The 22,681-nt window shown below is 40.0% G+C and overlaps 1 protein-coding gene across 1 annotated transcript in view; it reads left to right on the top strand.

Moving 5' to 3' along the window:
* Positions 1 to 17,139, top strand: part of heg1 (heart development protein with EGF-like domains 1) — a 28,508-nt gene extending 11,369 nt beyond the window's left edge. Inside the window, exons 4-13 of the mRNA XM_060930215.1 lie at positions 3,740 to 3,859; positions 4,090 to 4,160; positions 4,960 to 5,009; positions 5,844 to 6,004; positions 7,242 to 7,376; positions 13,568 to 13,610; positions 15,130 to 15,167; positions 15,455 to 15,542; positions 15,708 to 15,885; positions 16,072 to 17,139. Of these exons, the coding sequence (XP_060786198.1) occupies positions 3,740 to 3,859; positions 4,090 to 4,160; positions 4,960 to 5,009; positions 5,844 to 6,004; positions 7,242 to 7,376; positions 13,568 to 13,610; positions 15,130 to 15,167; positions 15,455 to 15,542; positions 15,708 to 15,885; positions 16,072 to 16,215 (1,028 nt within the window). The 3' untranslated portion in view covers positions 16,216 to 17,139. The remainder of the gene's footprint in view (positions 1 to 3,739; positions 3,860 to 4,089; positions 4,161 to 4,959; positions 5,010 to 5,843; positions 6,005 to 7,241; positions 7,377 to 13,567; positions 13,611 to 15,129; positions 15,168 to 15,454; positions 15,543 to 15,707; positions 15,886 to 16,071) is intronic.
* The last annotated feature ends 5,542 nt before the right edge of the window (positions 17,140 to 22,681 follow it).

Here is a 22,681-nt window from a genome sequence, read left to right as displayed (position 1 = left end):
ATACGATAGAGTGCCGAGAGATGAGTTATGGTATTGTATGAGAAAGAGTGGAGTGAATGAGAAGTATATTAGAGTGGTGCAAGACATGTATGAGAACAGTGAAACAGCAGTGAGGTGGGCAGTTGGAACAACTGAATGGTTCAGGGTGAAGGTGGGACTCCATCAAGGATCTGCTTTGAGTCCTTTTTTGTTTGCCATAGTGATGGGTAGCTTGACGGACGAAGTGAGGCAAGAGTCATCATGGAACATGATGTTTGCGGATGATATTGTGATATGTGGTGAAAGTAGAAAGGAGGTTGAGTTGGATTTGGAGAGATAGAGGTGTGCGTTGGAACGAAGAGGAATGAAGGTGAGCAGTAGCAAAATTAGAATACATCAATGAGAATGGGGATGAGAGTGTAGTGAAGATGCAAGTAGTAGACGTAAAGAAAGTTGGTGAATTCAAGTACCTGGGGTCAACTGTGCAGGAAAATGGGGGCTGCAGTAGTGAGGTGAGAAAGAGAGTGCAGGCAGGGTGGAGCAGTTGGAGAAGGATTTCAGGAGTCATTTGTGATAGGAAAGTCCCAGCAAAAGTGAAAGGTAAGATGTATGAGACAGTAGTGAGACCAGCTGTGATGTATGGATTGGAGACCGTACCCTTAACGAAGAGACAGGAGGCAAAGTTGGAGGTGGCAGAGTTGAGGATGTTAAGGTTTGCGATGGGAGTGACAAGGTTGGACAGGATAAGGAACGAGCACATCAGAGGGACAGCATATGTGGAGAGCTTGGGAATTAAGCTAAGAGAGATGAGACTGAGATGGTATGGGCACATCCTGAGAAGAGATGCAGAGCACGTGGGAAGGAGAATGTTGAGGATGGAGCTGCCAGGCAAACGAAAATGACGAAGGCCAAAAAGGAGACACAGTGGTGCTTGAAAGTTTGTGAACCCTTTAGAATTTTCTATATTTCTGCATAAATATGACTTAAACATCATCAGATTTTCACACAAGTCCTAAAAGTAGATAAAGAGAACCCAGTTAAACAAATGAGACAAAAATATTATACTTGGTCATTTATTTATTGAGGAGAATGATCCAATATTACATAACTGTGAGTGGCAAAAGTATGTGAACCTCTAGGATTAGCAGTTGTTTTGAAGGTGAAATTTGAGTCAGGTGTTTTCAATCAGTGGGATGACAATCAGGTGTGAGTTGGCACCCTGTTTTATTTAAAGAACAGGGATCTATCAAAGTCTGATCTTCACAACACATATTTGTGGAAGTGTATCATGGCACGAACAAAGGAGATTTCTAAGGACCTCAGAAAAAGCGTTGTTGATGCTTATCAGGCTGGAAATGGTTACAAAACCATCTCTAAAGAGTTTGGACTCCACCAATCCACAGTCAGACAGATTGTGTACAAATGGAGGAAATTCAAGACCATTGTTACCCTCCCCAGGAGTGGTCGACCAACAAAGATCACTCCAAGAGCAAGGCATGCAATAGTCAGTGAGGTCACAAAGGAACCCAGGGTAACTTCTAAGCAACTGAAGGCCTCTTTCACATTGGCTAATGTTAATGTTCATGAGTCCGACTTTCAGGAGAACACTGAACAACAATGGTGTGCATGGCAGGGTTGCAAGGAGCAAACCACTGCTCTCCAAAAAGAACATTGCTGCTCGTCTGCAGTTTGCTAAAGATCACATGGACAAGCCAGAAGGCTATTGGAAAAATGTTCTGTGGACGGATGAGATCAAAATAGAATTTTTGGTTTCAATGAGAAGCGTTATGTTTGGAGAAAGGAAAACACTGCATTCCAGCATAAGAACCTTATCCCATCTGTGAAACATGGTGATGATAGTATCATGGTTTGGGCCTGTTTTGCTGCATCTGGGCCAGGATGACTTGCCATCATTGATGGAACAATTAATTCTGAATTACTGTATACCAGCAAATTCTAAAGGAAAATGTCAGGACATCTGCCCATGAACTGAATCTCAAGAGAAGGTGGGTCATGCAGCAAGACAACGACCCTAAGCACACAAGTCGTTCTACCAAAGAATGGTTAAAGAAGAATAAAGTTAATGTTTTGGAATGGCCAAGTCAAAGTCCTGACCTTAATCCAATCAAAATGTTGTGGAAGGACCCGAAGTGAGCAGATCATGTGAGGAAACCCACCAACATCCCAGAGTTGAAGCTGTTCTGTACAGAGGAATGGGCTAAAATTCCTCCAAGCCGGTGTGCAGGACTGATCAACAGTTACCGCAAACATTTAGTTGCAGTTATTGCTGCACAAGGGGGTCACACCAGATACTGAAAGCAGAGGTTCACATACTTTTGCCACTCACAGATATGTAATATTGGATCATTTTCCTCAATAAATAAATGACCAAGTATAATATTTTTGTCTCATTTGTTTAACTGGGTTCTCTTTATCTACTTTTAGGACTTGTGTGAAAATCTGATGATGTTTTAGGTCATATTTATGCAGAAATATAGAAAATTCTAAAGGGTTCACACACTTTCAAGCACCACTGTACATGGATGTGGTGAGAGAGGACATGAAAGTGGCAGGTGTGGTAGAGAAGGATGCGGAAGACAGGGAGCAATGGAGACGAAAGATCCGCTGTGGCGACCCCTAATCGGGAGCAGCCAAAAGAAGAAGAAGAAAATTGTATCATTATTAAGCATTGCATATATAATGTGGTAATTAATAATTGAAACTATTTTACATTTTTGGACAGAACATTTTTTAAAATTTCAAGCGTGTTTTTTAATTAAATGAACAAACGTTTACATGAAAGAATGAGCAAATAATAAGCTAAATAATTAAGTAAATGTTTTCCCTCTGCCTGTTCATTTCTTTGTTACCCAGTCATGCAGTCATGATTATTTCAACTGTTATCCACAATGCCAAGTTGGCAATGTTCTTCCTTACACACACACACACACACACACACACACACACACACACACACACAATGTAACAGGTGCAGAAATTTGTCTCATGTATGACACTAACTTAGATAATCACTTGCGTCATGGAGTTAAATTTGATTAAAATGTGCAGACATCAGTGTGACATTACGATATCCACACGTAATTCCATAACATATTGAAATATAATGTTGCTGTGTATATTTATTTAATAATTAACTCTATGTACTTGCCTTGTACAAGAAAAATAATTTAACAGCAGCAGCAGATTCAACACCATGATTCAACCCCCATCGTAAGTTAAGAGCAAACTAAAATACTACTTTGGCTACGACATTGTTTGGGAAAATCACGTTAGCTTAATGATGGGATCTTCAGTAGTAGTTAAAGACGCTCTTAGCCTTAAGAGGCTTTCAGGAAACCCACCCCGTTTGCTCAGTGCCTTCTGCCATAAAAGCTGCATTCTGCATATGCTTGTGTGAAGACATTCATGGAAATGTCATTTGTCAAAGTCCTTCCCGCACCATTCATAGCGTGTTTGGCAGCACCGATCTCCATTTCGTAGCCCTCGGCTTCTCACCTATATTGCATAGCTAGGGTTACAGTGGGGGGCTAGTCCTCTGGTAACCGCAAGAGTTTCAGCTCTCATGGAAATGTATACAGTTTTATTCCATTTCATCTACAATTACACTTAAGCCAGGTAAAAACAGTTGCTGAATGTTTATTATATAGTTCATATGCGTTGAAATTGAAATATGAATGTTATTTTGAGATGAAAAGTGCCTGATTGTTGGCCCTTGTTATTTTCTTATATTGTTCTGCAGATGTAGATGAGTGTATGAGCAGCCCATGCTCTCCAGACTCGGTGTGTGTGAACACCAGAGGCTCATTCAGCTGCTGTGTCCTGGGCTATGACCTGCAGGATGGCCAAAGTTGTACCCAAAGTAAGTGGTTAAACTTTTGTTCCTTACAGAAAGCAGGCAGAATGAGGCCTCAAACAGTAACATAAACCTGGAACTGGCTGCATTCAAAACTGTTCAAAGACAGTTTTCAGAATCAGTGGTTAGGTGATCACATGATATAATGCTTATGATTTCTGCATGTGATTAACGTGTGTGTGTGTGTGTGTGTGTGTGTGTGTGTGTGTGTGTGTGTGTGTGATTCTACCCCATAGCAAAGACGTTCTTAGGGATTTTCACTTTGAACGGTTCTCTGCATGACTCGCACAAAGAGATCTTACAGTTGGTATGTACAGAGAACATACCTGTGAAAACACACCTGTCTTACATTCACATGTTGCACTTATGCGTTCATTATGCATTTTTACAATAGCGTATGGTGCTACAGTAATTAAGCATATCAAATGCCCTAGATGACAAGAACTGTGATATTTTATTGGAGAATCTGACTATAGCAAAACAGTGACACAGAAGACCTTTGTAAAAAGTAAAATGAAAAGGCATGTTCAACCAGTTTGCTGTTAATAGCCAAAATAAAGAACTATTACAAAACACGAATCATCATTTCACTTCATCTAGATCTATCTATCTATCTATCTATCTATCTATCTATCTATCTATCTATCTATCTATCTATCTATCTATCTATCTATCTATCTATCTGTCTGTCTGTCTGTCTGTCTGTCTGTCTGTCTGTCTGTCTGTCTGTCTGTCTGTCTGTCCTGTCCGTCTGTCTACTGTATATGCAAACTTGGTTTTCTGAGATTTGTTTTTATATTTAATCTAGGTTTAGGTTTAATTTCATTTTATTTAAATTAATTAGATTTAAGTCTCAGTAGTTCCTAAAAAATGCTTGGATTATAATCAGGACCAGTTTATATTCTTGCCAGTTTAGTGATCAAAGAAATACTGTATAATTTCAAAATTATTCCCTATACATTGTGTAGTTAGTGAATTTTTGAATCATTTTTAATATATTATTACATTCACAGTGTGCTCCAATTCCATGTTAATTGGACATGATGATGGACTGGCAGATATTTCATGTTCATGATAGTTTTTTTAAAATATATTGTTTTCCCCAGTTGAATGCCTCGCTCTCCAACCTGCATGGTTATAGACGTTCAACTTTGCGGTAAGTTTATGTTTATGGTTATTAAATATTCTGTTATAATGCTATAATATTGAATACATTATTATTATTATTATTATTATTATTCAGATATATAATATTATGTAGACTGACTTAAGACAAAGGTTGCCAGTTCAAGTTGAATTAATATACATAGTATGACCAGAAGTGTGTGGACACCTGACCATCACACCCATATCTGCTTTTTTAACATCCCCGTCCAGATTTAGTCCTCCTTTTGCTCTCATAATTACGTCCACTCTTCTGGAAAGGGTTCTTCCACTAGATTTTGGGGTGTGGCTGTGGGAATTTGTGCTCATCCAGCTGCAAGGGAATTAGTGAGTCGAGGCACTGATTTTGGACAAGGAGGTCTGGGCGCAATCCAGTTCATCCCAAAGGTGTTCAGTGAGGTTGAGGTCAGGGCTCTGTGCAGGTCACTCAATTTCATCCCCTCCAAACATGATAAACCATATGTCTTCATGGACCTCACTTTGTGCACAGGGGCATTGTCATGCTGGAACAGGTTTGGACCCCTTGGTTCCAGTGAAGGGAAATTGTAACGTTACAGCATACAAAGACATTCTGTACAAGTGTATAGAGTGTATACAATGTATGCTTCCAACTTTGTAACAACAATTTGGGGAAGAACCACCTATAAGTCTGATGGTCTGGTGTCCACATAATTTTGGCCATATATTATATAAAACTAACCACATGTAAGGGTTAGATAAAGACTTTTTGCCATCTCATAGTTTTTGCTAGCTTACACAAAAAAGTCACGTTGTATTGCACTAGTTTTATTTCAGTCAGACATGACTTGATTGTTTTTGTGCGCAGGGATTTGAACAACTTGCAGATCTTGGCTGTGAACATGTTTTCTATGTCCGCTGACGTGACCAGCATTGACGTCTTCTGCAGGATCCAGACGTCTCTCAGAAACTGCACCAAACCACAGTCCCACTGCTTCTTTAAGCTTCAACACCAGCTCACTTATCAAGGTACAGTAATCCTATAGAGATCTTGCAGTCACGTGACCGGAAAGTACACAACCGCCATCTTGTCGGTCAAAAACACCGCTGAATACTGCTGCACTCGTGTACAGAATGGATCAATTTCAACCGACGGACTACACGGCTCATTTTTCTAATGAACAGATAACTAGATATATGTCTAAAATAAACGATCTACAGATTTGTGACCCTTATGGCTTACCGGACGGAGTTTTCACGACCGGATTTTGAACTGCCAGTGGAATACCCGGACGTGTATAATTACCTCATTAACTTTCCCTCGCTGTTCAGTGGTGAAGCACTGCGTGCTTATAAATCTCTGGACAGTTTTCTCTACAGAAATTCAGGATTTGTCAGTGACTCAGATGTGGCATCTTGTAAACAAGAATCCTCATTGGATGGGTAAGTCACTTAAGTATTGAGTATAGCACTGACCAGCCGATTATAGAATAGAATAAGGTAATTCCAGTTGTAATTCCAAATCGTCCGTCTTGTTTACATGGATCTGGTGTTGGAGAGGTAGAGGCTTGGCAGTGGAGGTTTGAGTGGCTGTTTTCTGAGCTTAGTCAACAGGCCGGCTCTGCCTGCAGCCTCGCTTCCGCTCCTGCTCCCGGCGCCGCCTCCTTCGCTTTGCTTCCGATAACAATCCACGGAGACCCCGCTGGTCTCACTATCTCATCCGGAATTTTTTTTTTTTCTCGTCCGGAATGTTGTGCATGCGATGGAAATCGCTACAAACCGTCATTTTCTGCTGGAAACCAATGTCCAGTAAGTCCATATGGTTGTAGTGGATATTGAAGTCCGGTACAGACGAACAACACGCAAAAATACACACAAAAATCATAACAAACGTGCACAGGTAGGGAGAGCTTGTAGCCGCAGCCGTTGTAGTAGAATTGTATATAGTAGGGTTTTCCAGAAGAAAAGGTAGAAGTAAAAGCAGAAGTAGAAGTAGAAGGCGGAATATGGCGTTTGACCGACAAGATGGCGTCTGTCACAATCTGGATCGGCTGTGACGTCACATACAAGTGCTCCATAAACAGTCAGTCTCTGTTGTATTCTCTGTGCACTGTCTGTTTAGTACATGGTATATTGCTAACTTAATGTCAGTTCACTCAGTGTTTTTAACATTGTATTAGACAATATTGAGTGAGCAATGAAAAACCCCCACACAATTAAGAATAAATTTAGCCCAAGACTAACTCTGACACCACTCTTCTTCCAGTGAAAAATCTGTGCTCAGTCCAGATGAAGAGATGTGACACTCAGTATGCTGTGTGCAATGATACTGATGGAATCCCATACTGTCAGTGCCATGAAGGATACTTCAAAAAGAACCCAGAAGACAGCACCTGCAGAGGTAGGAGCTTGAAAGTGTGTGAACCCTTTAGAATTTTCTATATTTCTGCATAATATGACCTAAAACATCATCAGATTTTCACACAAGTCCTAAAAGTAGATAAAGAGAACCCAGTTAAACAAATGAGACAAAAATATTATACTTGGTCATTTACAACCCCGATTCCAAAAAAGTTGGGACAAAGTACAAATTGTAAATAAAAACGGAATGCAATAATTTACAAATCTCAAAAACTGATATTGTATTCACAATAGAACATAGACAACATATCAAATGTTGAAACTGAGACATTTTGAAATTTCATGCCAAATATTGGCTCATTTGAAATTTCATGACAGCAACACATCTCAAAAAAGTTGGGACAGGGGCAATAAGAGGCTGGAAAAGTTAAAAGGTACAAAAAAGGAACAGCTGGAGGACCAAATTGCAACTCATTAGGTCAACTGGCAATAGGTCATTAACATGACTGGGTATAAAAAGAGCATCTTGGAGTGGCAGCGGCTCTCAGAAGTAAAGATGGGAAGAGGATCACCAATCCCCCTAATTCTGTGCCGACAAATAGTGGCGCAATATCAGACAGGAGTTCGACAGTGTAAAATTGCAAAGAGTTTGAACAGATCATCATCTACAGTGCATAATATCATCAAAAGATTCAGAGAATCTGGAAGAATCTCTGCGTAAGGGTCAAGGCCGGAAAACCATACTGGGTACCCATGATCTTCGGGCCCTTAGACGGCACTGCATCACATACAGGCATGTTTCTGTATTGGAAATCACAAAATGGGCTCAGGAATATTTCCAGAGAACATTATCTGTGAACACAATTCACCGTGCCATCCGCCGTTGCCAGCTAAAACTCTATAGTTCAAAGAAGAAGCTGTCTCTAAACATGATCCAGAAGCGCAGACGTCTTCTCTGGGCCAAGGCTCATTTAAAATGGACTGTGGCAAAGTGGAAAACTGTTCTGTGGTCAGACGAATCAAAATTTGAAGTTCTTTATGGAAATCAGGAACGCCGTGTCATTCGGACTAAAGAGGAGAAGGACGACCCAAGTTGTTATCGGCGCTCAGTTCAGAAGCCTGCATCTCTGATGGTATGGGGTTGCATTAGTGCATGTGGCATGGGCAGCTTACACATCTGGAAAGACACCATCAATGCTGAAAGGTATATCCAGGTTCTAGAGCAACATATGCTCCCATCCAGACGATGTCTCTTTCAGGGAAGACCTTGCATTTTCCAGCATGACAATGCCAAACCACATACTGCATCAATTACAGCATCATGGCTGCGTAGAAGAAGGGTCCGGGTACTGAACTGGCCAGCCTGCAGTCCAGATCTTTCACCCATAGAAAACATTTGGTGCATCATAAAACGTAAGATACGACAAAAAAGACCTAAGACAGTTGAGCAACTAGAATCCTACATTAGACAAGAATGGGTTAACATTCCTATCCCTAAACTTGAGCAACTTGTCTCCTCAGTCCCCAGACGTTTACAGACTGTTGTAAAGAGAAAAGGGGATGTCTCACAGTGGTAAACATGGCCTTGTCCCAACTTTTTTGAGATGTGTTGTTGTCATGAAATTTAAAACCACCTAATTTTTCTCTTTAAATGATACATTTTTTCAGTTTAAACATTTGATATGTCATCTATGTTCTATTCTGAATAAAATATGGAATTTTGAAATTTCCACATCATTGCATTCCGTTTTTATTTACAATTTGTACTTTGTCCCAACTTTTTTGGAATCGGGGTTGTATTTATTGAGGAAAATAATCCAATATTACATATCTGTGAGTGGCAAAAGTATGTGAACCTTTGCTTTCAGTATCTGGTGTGACCCCCTTGTGCAGCAATAACTGCAACTAAATGTTTCCAGTAACTGTTGATCAGTCCTGCACACCGGCTTGGAGGAATTTTAGCCCATTCCTCCGTACAGAACAGCTTCAACTCTGGGATGTTGGTGGGTTTCCTCACATGATCTGCTCACTTCGGGTCCTTCCACAACATTTCGATTGGATTAAGGTCAGGACTTTGACTTGGCCATTCCAAAACATTAACTTTATTCTTCTTTAACCATTCTTTGGTAGAACGACTTGTGTGCTTAGGGTCGTTGTCTTGCTGCATGACCCACCTTCTCTTAAGATTCAGTTCATGGACAGATGTCCTGACATTTTCCTTTAGAATTTGCTGGTATAATTCAGAATTCATTGTTCCATCAATGATGGCAAGCCATCCTGGCCCAGATGCAGCAAAACAGGCCCAAACCATGATACTACCACCACTATGTTTCACAGATGGGATAAGGTTCTTATGCTGGAATGCAGTGTTTTCCTTTCTCCAAAATAACGCTTCTCATTGAAACCAAAAATTCTATTTTGGTTTCATCTGTCACCAAAACATTTTTCCAATAACCTTCTGGCTTGCCCACGTGATCTTTAGCAAACTGCAGACGAGCAGCAATGTTCTTTTTGGAGAGCAGTGGCCTTCTCCTTGCAACCCTGCCATGCACACCATTGTTGTTCAGTGTTCTCCTGATGGTGGACTCATGAACATTAACATTAGCCAATGTGAGAGAGGTCTTCAGTTGCTTAGAAGTTACCTTGGGGTCCTTTGTGACCTCGCTGACTGTTAGGCCCTGTCCACATGGCAACGGATTCAGGTGAATCCGATACAATTGTTTATCGTTTAGGCCTGGCGTCCACACGGCACCGGCGTTTTGGGTGCCCCAAAACGCAATCTTTTGAGAACGGGTTCCAGAGTGGAAAGATCTGGCAACGGAGCCGTTGCGAAGTCGTCTGGATGAGTAGAACGGATTTGTTTACGATGACGTCACAACCACATGACTGTCAGTGCTTCACGCCGGGTAGAAGTGTAACGAACTCGATGCGAGTTGTCAACAAATCCTATAACTTGGTTAATGAAACGTGCTTATAAAATATTTTCACTGTGAATATTTATTGTGTAATGGTGCAAAGTGAGAGAGAGAATAGTTCTTAGGGCAGAGTCAATCCCGCCAGCAAAAATAGGGAAAAAAAGGAGCGATCTCACCTCTTCAGATGTTGGTTTAAGTCCTACAATACATTCCTCAAAAAGGGCGTAGAAGAACAAATTAATCCATCAACGTGTAGCATTCAATTTATTCCAGACCATTAAAGATGCCGCCTTCCGCGTAGAATCATACGTCATCCTCGCCGCCATATTGGATGGGTCAAAGTGGAGAATAAAGATGCCTCATTCATGTGCTGCGTTTAACTGTACCAACAGGTTTACCGTCCAAACGAGATAACATGGGATTACCTTTCACAGGTGAGACTGGAAAAATACTTTTCATTGTATTTGGTCATTATAATGTAATTTTACGAACAGATTTTTCTGACTTTGTGGCTAATATGAAGTCTCGCGCATAATAGTTTATGCGCATGCGTCCTTACTTCTTCTATTGTTCTGGTGTCTCCGAAGGGACCGTCTTACAGCGCCCCTAGAGGTGTGGCATGTGTATTGCATCGTTTTCAGCAAGCGTTGCGTTGCCATATGGACCTGATATTTTACTGATCGTTGCCCATGTAGACGCGATATTTTTTTAAATAACATCTCGTTGCCATTGTCGTGTGGATGTAGCCTTACACACCTTGCTCTTGGAGTGATCTTTGTTGATCGACCACTCCTGGGGAGGGTAACAATGGTCTTGAATTTCCTCCATTTGTACACAATCTGCCTGACTGTGGATTGGTGGAGTCCAAACTCTTTAGAGATGGTTTTGTAACCTTTTCCAGCCTGATGAGCATCAACAACACTTTTTTGGAGGTCCTCAGAAATCTCCTTTGTTCGTGCCATGATACACTTCCACAAACATGTGTTGTGAAGATCAGACTTTCTTTAAATAAAACAGGGTGCCCACTCACACCTGGGCCCTGTACTACGAAGCGGGTTTTCTGGTTTACCAGGGTAACTTTGAGAGTAACTTGATCACGTGCGGCGTAACTTCCCGATTAACCCATACTACGAAAGTTGGCTATGTTCAAACCGAGGTATGCTGCCATGGCAACTTACGCTGCATCCCAAACCTGCTCGTCTCAGGTTATGTTCTTGGTTAACCCGAGGTTTCCGATTAACCACACCCTTTTTAAACACCACCTCTCCACCGACATTTCCTCTAGAGACAATGCCAGCGTACCTGGATGACCCGTGCGATATCGGAGCGCAGATTAGAGATGGGATTTATGGCTCTTTGATGGGATCCGCATCTTTGTGATCCGTTCTTTGAAAAGAGCCGTTCAAAAGACTGACTCATTTGGCTCTTTTTAAATATTTATTCAGTTTTAAGAAGACAGCGTCTAAAGAAGCCAGATCCCTCTGCTTAGACAGTGACATCAATATTTCTGGACATACCTTTTATATAAAGCAACCTAGACTTACATTATTGTAACCCCTAAACGCTCATAAATAACCTTTAAAAAACAATGAGGGCTTCAATGAATGTCCATGCAGAACGGCTTTTCTGTAAAAAAAAAAAAAAAAAGAACCCACTCAAGAACATAGTTATCAAGAACGCAAGAATATTTTATAGAAAAACACTTGTTTTACAAAAATATTTAAGTCTGAGATATAAAATAGATACAACTACAATAAATATAACACAAGAACATTTTAATAGAAAAAAACTTATATTAAAAATATTGAAATTGTAACAAAAATAGATACAACTAAACAGTCAGATAAATAGATAAAGTTATAACAAGAACACAAGATTTTAATAGGAAAAACAATTAATGCAAAAAATATATTATTAGAAAAATAGATACAACTAGACAAACAGATAAATAAATAAAATACACAAAAATAGAACAAACAAAATGACGATAGAATAAATTAAATGAACGTCCGTGCAAAGTAGTTTTCCCACAATATTATCATTAATATCACACAACTACATTATAAACTATATACAAAACAATTTGAACTATTAGGCAAACACTTGAATAAATAAAAGGCAAATGCTGTTTAGCCTACTTCTTGTCCTTGGGCAAAAGCTTTTTCATCTGAAACACAGTACAGAAAAAGAACGACACACACACAGACTTACCATTATGAATGATGTTTTTATATTTCATTTTCACCTGTTGCCAGGTGCGTTTGGCACTGCTGTTGCCTCTGAAATGTTCACAGGACATACACCGACTTAGTCAAAGGGACTGAACAGTCAGTCATCCTAATTCATGTGACTCTGTGCACATATCAGCTTAAGTAGGCTACTCCATGAATTTACCATACCAAATTTTATTCAGGATTTTTCGGACATTAAACAAGCTATATATGACTGGGGCCACGTCGAAGGACCATTTTCTGTGACTTGTGATTGATCATGAAGCTTTCTCTCATCCTATACTTCTGTTCTGGAACCTGTAGAAGGGAGAATGTACTTGCGCATTTACCCGATCGGCAATTCGTTGCCAACATGCTTGCCGCTCCTTATTGGCAGCCGCTGTGTTAGATTTTGCTCTTAATGTTGTTTTGAACTCCTCGTAGCTTTGCATTATGACAGCGCATTCTTCCTCCGTGAAGTACGGCGACCGTGCCATTGTGAACAGTGGTGATTTGCGCTGATAACCTCCCCTTTCACGTGAACGCGCATTAACCCTGATTAGGTTAACACAGGTTCAACAAATCAACTTCATAACTGGCGTCGTAGTACCGTTTAACCCCAAACAAGATAACCAGGTTTTGTCAACCCCGGTTTAGAGGGGGAACCCTGGGTTACTTCTGGGTAGGTTGACCTCCGTTCGTAGTACAGGGCCCTGATTGTCATCCCATTGATTGAAAACACCTGACTCTAATTTCACCTTCAAATTAACTGCTAATCCTTGAGGTTCACATATTTTTGCCACTCACAGATATGTAATATTGGATCATTTTCCTCAATAAATAAATGACCAAGTATAATATTTTTGTCTCATTTGTTTAACTGGGTTCTCTTTATCTACTTTTAGGACTTGTGTGAAAATCTGATGATGTTTTAGGTCATATTTATGCAGAAATATAGAAAATTCTAAAGGGTTCACAAACTTTCAAGCACCACAGTAGGTTTGTTTGTTTTAGATAAGCATGTGATTTGCTGTTCCCATCAGTACTGACAGCACTGTATATTAAATACTTTTTACGTGAATTTCAAGTCCTTTTCCTCATTCCAGACTGTGGTGATGGCTTTAAACTTGTTAATGGAACTTGTATGAAGTAAGTATTTTCGACTTTATCAGTGCCTGTTATGTGCTTTTGAAATTCAACATTTAATTGCTGTCTGTACTACACAACTTTACATAGAACAAAATGCATTTAAAATATGTGGTGGCCTTCACATGGTGCATTTTTTTTATACTCTCTATAGTTCTGAAAATTACAGATTCTTCACATTTAAGGATTTAAGTCAAGTTAGCCCCAAAAGTGAAGAGGGAGAAAATAACACTTAAAGATTCCATTCAGACAGTAATGCAGGAGTATCGCAGACATTTTGTCCCTGATATGAATATGTAATCTATATACATAAGAGACATAAAAATATACATAAAAACATATATTTCTATTCACATTCACTGGATATGAGCAATCGCACGCTCTGATTGGCTACTCTACTACTAGAATATCAGCTTATACTGTGTGGACAGCACGGTGGTGTAGTGGTTTGCACTGTCACCTCACAGCAAGAAGGTTTTAGGTTCAAGTCCGGGGGCCTTTCTGTGCATGTGTCTGCATGGGTTTCCTCTGGGTGCTCTGGTTTCTCTCACAGTTCAAAGACATGTGGTTAGGTTAACATGGGACGGCCTTGGGCTGAAGTGCCCTTGAGCAAGGCATCTAACCCCCAACTGCTCCCTGGGCGCTGTAGCATAGCTGCCCACTTCTCTGGGTATGTGTGTGTGCTCATTGCTCACTTGTGTGTGTTCACTGCTTCAGATGAGTTAAATGCAGAGGATGAATTTCACTGTGCTTGAGTGTACGTGTGACAAATAAAGGCTTCTTGTTCTTAAAAACAAAATGGCGGAGCGTGTTATTGAACCAACCAAGGATGAAATAAAAACTACTGGAAAACAAAACCCCAAAAATACAAGAAAAAAGCAACAAAATATGGAATAAAAATCTTTTTTAATTTTTCAAGAATTATTATTGTAGCATTTTTGACAAATTTTGTTTACATTCTGAACAGAAATTATTTTGTTGGACGTTTTGTATAAAGTTTTTATTTAGCGAATTTGCAAAAATTAAAAATAAAGATGCTCTGTTTTTCAAAATCCAATGAATGTGGATAGAATAAAACAGTTATTCCACTCAAACTCGTCATACATGGCTTATAGCCCACTCGGTGCTACACACCTCTTTGGCTGTCAGCTCATATACGACTCGATTTCATGGAATAACTGTTAAATATATAAACATTTTTGTCTGAAAAGTGGTCTTTTATGTAACATGCTGCTTTCTTTATGGATGTATAAACATTTTTCTGTTACATTAAATTTTGTGCTGGAAAACTAATGTTTGGAAATCTGAAGTGTTTTTGTACTGGTTCCATAATGTAGAAGTCATAAAATAAAAGTCTATAACAAAGTTTGTACTAAAAAAAAATAAGGTGCCTAAGACTTTTGCACAGTACTGTGTGTGTGTGTTTGAAATGGATTATTAAAGGAACAGATGTACTAATATTTACATGAATTGTGCACATCTGTAAGGTGCGACTTTTGATTTTGATGCATGTGTCTTTCAGATGTCCATTTGGATTTGGGGGATTCAACTGCAATAATTGTGAGTGCCCTTTTATGTTTTCCTAGGCCTATCAAAATATCCAATATTCCTTCTCTATCATTTTTAGTATTAAGATCTCATATATTGTGGCTTGTCACATGCTTTTTTTTCCACTGATAAAAGTGATTCAAAGAAACTTAAAATTATATTTGTTACAGAAGCTTATTCAGGATAAAACAAAGCTTAATCAGCATAAAACTCAGAAATCAAGAAACGCAAAGGGTTTAGTATGTTTACAGGGCATTTAGGCATTATTTCAAAAGCTAAACCTTTTTTCTTTGGTACAGTTTATGGGCTGATCGCAAAGGTGGTTTGTCCTGCTGCTGTGGGGTTGTTGCTCATCGTCATCATTGCTCTGATTGTAACATGTTGCAAGTACGTATGACTTTTTATTGCATAATAAGTATTAAGCTATACAATTAAAACATACTCTTTTGCTGAAAAAGGTATATTAGCTTATATTTATATATTTTCTGTCCTTCATTAATAATGCAGTATAATTTATGAATAATCATCTTTATAAATTGCCTTCTTTTACAGGAAGGACAAAAATGACATTAACAAAATCATCTTCAAAAGTGGGGATCTTCAAATGTCTCCATATGGTGAATTTCCCAAGAGTAGTCGTGTATCAATGGAGTGGGGCAGGGAGACCATTGAGATGCAAGAAAATGGCAGTACCAAGAATCTCTTGCAGATGACTGATATCTATTACTCTGTGCGTAATCAAAATAACTCTAATCAAAATGATTTCTACTTTTACTACTCTACTACAAAAAAAATAGCTATGATTTTTGCCATATTGTATGGGCTTCCTTCTTTGGCTTATAGAACAGCTTTTTTTTTTTTTAAGTGCATTTAGGTTACATCCCATAAATGACATTTTATGTATTTATTTTTTCAGCCAGCTCTGCGAAATGCTGATCTGGAGAGGAATGGGCTTTATCCATTCTCAGGACTGCCTGGTTCACGGCACTCTTGCATTTACCCAGCACAATGGAACCCATCATTCATCAGTGATGACTCACGGCGGAGGGATTATTTTTGACCCCAAACTGCCTTGGACTGAGTTGTTAGTGCTCTCATAAGGAATGTAGCAAAGCCTCCATTGCAAGATGGAGCTAATAATGGATAGGGACAACACTGATCACTAAGTAGCCTATGAATGTGAAAATGAGCTCACAGGAAAGAAATTAAAATAATTTCATGCAATTCTTAGAACTGTGAAATAATCACAAGGGGAATTGTGCTCAATATAAATGCTGTTGGCAAATCCTGTGTTGCACGGTGTCTCAAAACAGATGTTTGATCTCAAATGGAATAAGCCATAGAACTAACACATTTCAAGTATGGCAAGTGATACATCTGCTAGGGTGGTGTAAATGCGTGCATATGTCTGTACAAGCTTATTGTATTTAAGCCGGAGAAGTTTGTAGGAGATCTCTTTAAAAGCTGGTAAACTGTACAAATGGTATATTGCTTTAGACCATTTTATCCATAGATGTAGCAAGACAAAGAAAGTCCTTATTATTAACAATAACTTAAGGACATACAGTGAATTAAAATGCACTTGGTGCTATTTCTTTATATAATATAGATTATGGCACTATACCCACAATACCACATTTTTATTTATTCAATTAACGTCAGGTCATTTCCCGATAAATATGCATTTCAGTTTGGTATAATTTCTCACATCATGATCTACAGAACAACCTTGGTGTGTGTGTGTGTGTGTGTGTGTGTGGTGTTGTGTGCATGCACATGCATGTGTGCACCAAATACCTGTTATTTTGTTACGTGTTTTATAAGGTGTATTATATTTTTGTCAGTAACTTACATTTTTAATAACTGAAGTATTCTTTTATGCCTGCCAGTATTGTCTTTTCTCCCCTGTGGATGGTCATTTAAATCTGGCGTTTTAGTCAGACATATATTTAAATAAAGCAGCAGTAATGTTGAATGGTTTTTAGATTGGCTTTGGGTGTTTACATCTTTTCCAAACAGATGTGGTTGTTATGCACAGGATCATAATATTAACTGATGAAATGTAGTTTTACTAGGAGCACAGGAGTAAAGTGAACTTTCACTCCATTACAAGCCAAATAATTAAGCACAGTGCTATTGATAGGCTTTAGATAGTATTTCAGATGTACGGATAAAATAATATCAGCAAAATGGCAAAAACTGAGAGCAGATTCGTCATCATCACTGCCGAACCCAATCCGGGCTTGAGGCAAACCATGTTTGCTTGACTTGGCCAGAATTGCAGCAGTAGGGTGGCCAGTTCCTTTCTGTGCACTCACACACACTCACACCTATGGGCAACTTCAAGTAGTCAGTTAACCTAACTGCATGTCTTTGGACTGTGGGAGGAAACCGGAGCACCCAGAGGAAACCCATGCAGACACAGGGAGAACATGCAAACTCCACACCGAAAGGCCCCTGCCAGCCATTGGGCTCGAACCCAGAACCTTCTTGCTGTGAGGCAACAGTGCTGACCATGACACCACTGTGCTGCCCAAGAGCAGATTATATCACCTCTCAGATTGAGAGGTTTCATTTCCTCTCAATCATAAAAGGTGGTTACTTCCTTTTCATAACTTCATGTCCAAGACAGCTCTAATCATTTTAAAGGAATGTATGCCATAAACGTTTCAATACAGTATACCTTAGCTATTTCTGAGTAGGATTTAGCACCTTGGTCCTGTAAATTTCAACACGTTCTCTGTCAGGGATGAGCAAATCACCACTTGAAATCACATTGCTACTGTACTGTTTCATACATAGTTATTCCTCTTGCTAGATGGTGCATAAACACAATCCCAATTTCAATTTAGATAAATTTTGACAAAATAATTTGACTATTTACTACATTAGTTAACATTAACAAACGATAAACTTCAGTATTAAGTTTTATCTACCTTGGAATGATACGTAATTCCATGTGTTGTGTCCCAGTCCTTATTGTTTGTCCAACCCTGTCAGAACATGTACACATTTTAAGCTACATTAACACACATCTTTTCAATTACCTTTAAACAATAAGCTACTTTAAACACAGCTTAACTAACTACCTGATAAATTGCTTGAAATGCTAAAATAAATTTCCTTTCACTGTAACTACAGGGCTTAATAAGCATGCACCTATGAGAAGATTTAGCGGTAAAGACAACCCATGGTTCAGTGAAACTACCACATCTACTATCAGAGAGCGGGATAATGCATGGGCCAAGGCTTAAAGAACTAATGAGGCTAAGCACTGGGTAGATTATAGGGCATTAAGAAACAGATGCACTAGGCTGATTAAAAAAAATGCAAAAAGTGAGCACTACCTTAATTTGATAGATCTCATCTCATTATCTCTAGCCACTTTATCCTGTTCTACAGGGTCGCAGGCAAGCTGGAGCCTATCCCAGCTGACTACGGGCGAAAGGCGGGGTACACCCTGGACAAGTCGCCAGGTCATCACAGGGCTGACACATAGACACAGATAACCATTCACACCTACAGTCAATTTAGAGTCACCAGTTAACCTAACCTGCATGTCTTTGGACTGTGGGGGAAACCGGAGCACCCGGAGGAAACCCATGCGGACACGGGGAGAACATGCAAACTCCACACAGAAAGGCCCTCGTCAGCCACGGGGCTCGAACCCGGACCTTCTTGCTGTGAGGCGACAGCGCTAACCACTACACCACCGTGCCGCCCCTAATTTCTCATCTCATCTCATTATCTCTAGCCGCTTTATCCTGTTCTACAGGGTCGCAGGCAAGCTGGAGCCTATCCCAGCTGACTACGGGCGAAAGGCGGGGTACACCCTGGACAAGTCGCCAGGTCATCACAGGGCTGACACATAGACACAGACAACCATTCACACTCACATTCACACCTACGGTCAATTTAGAGTCACCAGTTAACCTAACCTGCATGTCTTTGGACTGTGGGGGAAACCGGAGCACCCGGAGGAAACCCACGCGGACACGGGGTTGTTCATGCAAACTCCACACAGAAAGGCCCTCGTCAGCCACGGGGCTCGAACCCGGACCTTCTTGCTGTGAGGCGACAGCGCTAACCACTACACCACCGTGCTGCCCCTAATTTGATAGATTAAAATCTAAATGACCCTAGAAAATTCTGGAAGTTGGTCAAATCATCAGCAGGAGATATGACACCACCTACTCTTCCTGAATTTCTAAAAATAAATCAAAGTGAAATCAAGGGTAAACAAAACATAGTAGATGCTTTTAATAAGCATTTCATCAATGCAGGAGTAATCACTCAGTCTGGTCTCCCAGTAAATATTAGGGATAGTGCTGTTACCACCTCAAGTTGTTCTGTAAATAGCTTGAACTTTTTCAGTATTTCCACCTCTCAAGTTCATAAAGCCTTCCTAAACTTGGATTGCAAAAAGTCTGCTGGCCCAGAACAAATTGAGCCTTACTTCTTAAAGATAGCGGCAGATCTGATTGCTGGGTCCATTGCCTCCATTTTTAATCTTAGTCTATGCAGTGGGTCAATTCCCAGCTCTTGGAAGTCAGCGTTTGTCCTCCCACTATTAAAAGGAGGTGATCCATCTATTTTGGATAACTATCACCTCATTGTCTGTTACAGCTAAACTGTTTGAATCCTTTGTCAACGAACAACTTAAAAACTTTTTATCTGATAATATTTAAGTCATACACAATCAGGCTTTAGACAAGGCTACATGCAATGCACTCTTCATTGATTTATCTAAAGCATTTGATACTGTAGCTCACGGTTTCTCAAAGTGTGGTCCACAGACCACTGGTGGTCCATGAGCAACCCCTGGTGGTCCACGAGTTGATGTCATCAAATATCACGTTTTATTAGTGTTTCTCAAATTGCCTATGTGACTCCAAAAGCAAAGTTCTGAGTCGCACAGATGAGTTGTTTTCTATACTGAATAAAATCCTATGTAACTTCAAATAGTAGCCTATTATTTGAATTTGTCTGACATTAAGCAAGTCAACAGTTTTGTGACACTGCCTATAGCTACGTTAGTTTGGGTTACACTTTCATATCAACATCATCTCTGAATGCAGAGGAACTATGAGTAACCAAATTTGACTTAGCATCAAACTGTCAAAAAGATAACGGATCAGTGGCTGAAGAGTGGGTCAGGCAAAAGAAAAGCACAAGAAACATCCGACACGAGCAAGAACAAAGTGCAAAGATGTGATGATTCTTTGTTTGAGAAAACAAAGCAGCCCAACCGGATCAACGTGGCCCCCAATATGAAATTAAAACTGTCCAGTTTGGATCCAGACATTGCTTCACTGATGTATCAGAATAAGCAGCACCATTCTTCCCATTAAGAGAAGGACACCAATGAGTGAATTGGCAATACTATTTGTAAAACTGTCATTTCATTAGTGTGTAATTTGTAACATACTGCTGAAGTAGGCTCATTGTTTTTTGTTCGGGATATTTAGAGGGTTAGGTGGTCTGTGAAATTTTTTTATGGATAAAGTCAGACATCCCAACCTGCAGAAACTTCTTTCAGGGAGGTGTTGTGACCACCCCGCTGATGGGAAAAAAGTAATTCCCCCCACCAAATAAATAAATAAATAAATAAAGATGCACATAACGGGGGGGGGGGGGGGGGGGGGGGGGGGGGGGGGTGTAACTTCAACAAATTTTAATTAACTACTAGCATGTTACAGAGCAAGCCATATAAAACAACACTTATGATACTTCCTTTCATTTTTGCTTTTACATGAATAGAACACGATGACCTGGCAACTTGTCCACGGTGTACCCCGCCTTTTGCCCGTAGTCAGCTGGGATAGGCTCCGGCTTGCCTGCGACCCTGTAGAACAGGATAAAGCAGCTAGAGATAATGAGAATGAGATGAGAACATGATGACCGACTTGTCCAGGGTGTACCCCACCTTTCGCCCGTAGTCAGCTGGGATAGGCTCCAGCTTGCCTGCGACCCTGTAGAACAGGATAAAGCGGCTAGAGATAATGAGAGGAGATGAATAGAACACAACTTTTTCAGTAACTATTTACATAGGTTGGACATAGCCGGAACGTAGGCCTACTTCCATGTCTTTTCCATATTAGGATCCAATTTCCTTTCATATCTTCACATGAATAGAACACTGTTTTTTAGCCTAAATGTAGGCCTATTCCTTTTCATGTGACTTTTGCAGGGTTTCATTGTATTTTGATGCTGCTTGCTTTGCAGACTTGAGCAATTTCCCTGAAACTTCAAGCTCATAGCACTCTGTGTCAATGAATTTGTTGATTTTACAGAACATCAGGTTCACAAGAGTTTGGTGAGACATCTGACACCTGAATTCAGTTTTGATGTGACGCACCAAACTGAATGCTCTCTCCACATCACAATTGGAATTAGGCAGAACCAATAACACCTTCATTAACTGTCAAAGCTCCTTGAATCTGACCTGCCCTGAGCTTACTGATTTTACCTTGGACAGCTTCCCCCAGAACTCATCGATTGACAAATTCTTGTAATTTGGGACCAGTGCTTCCAAATTGGTAGAGGTATAATCCAGGACTTCCAAGTGGAGTTGTTCTCTGGCATCTGCCTTCATCACATTAGGGAATCTCTCAGCCAAAGTCAAAATCTGCTCTGGTTTCATATCATCTTGGCCTTCTGGATTAACCACTGACAGATTTGTCAAGATTTGGTCTCTCATTGGGAACTTTTCCTTTACTTTTTGGAAGCTCCTGACATAGAATGCTCTGGCATCTTTGAAGAATTGCTTTGTCTTGGAAGGGGGGAGGGCCTCCTCACTTAGCAAGTGCCTCCTTGTCAAGAACCCTACAAAAAGCTCTTCATCTTCACAGTGGATTTCAGGGTTACTCACATCTACCTCCTGCACTTTCTGTTCTCTCAACACCTTTGGCACAACAAATCTGCTTGCTATGTCATACAGGAGCTCTTCAACACTGTTGTTTAATTTGAAAAGAATGGGTGCCTTGTTTTGAAAAATCAAATTAAATTTGTCAAAACATTGTGTGACATTGTGGAGAAAGCAAGTGTAAATTTTCATAATTGGTCTGTCAGCCTCTTCTGAATATCACAGGACTTCTGATTCTCACTGTGTGATTCAAAATAAGAAGTAAAGGCAGGCCATTGGTTAAGTAGATGATCCAAACATTTTCCCAAAGAAAGCCATCGTGTAGGGCAGTGCTTTTGTACTCTCCGCTGGGCTACATTACAGAAGTCCTGAAACTGTTTAAGTTCCTCTCTTCTTTTTGAACTTTTCTCAAAGTAGTAGTAGATGTCAGTTCGCAATTCTTCAGGTGACATTGAGAGCTCTTTAGCAGCAGTTTTGGCACATAATGTTAAACAAGTGACTAGGACAGCCAACACTGGGGCCTGTGCTTTCACTCTTGATAAGACAGAGTTGTTTTTGCCAATCATAGCATTGCAGTTGTCACTGCTGAATCCTATGCAATTAGACCATTCAAGGCTTTTTTCATGCATGGATGATGCAATGCAGTTGAATATATTTTCAG

This window comes from Neoarius graeffei, chromosome 9, assembly GCF_027579695.1.
Source record: "Neoarius graeffei isolate fNeoGra1 chromosome 9, fNeoGra1.pri, whole genome shotgun sequence".
Taxonomy (NCBI): Eukaryota; Metazoa; Chordata; class Actinopteri; order Siluriformes; family Ariidae; genus Neoarius; species Neoarius graeffei.
Note: the sequence above shows the minus strand (reverse complement) of the source record. Positions and strands in the feature narration are given on the sequence as shown.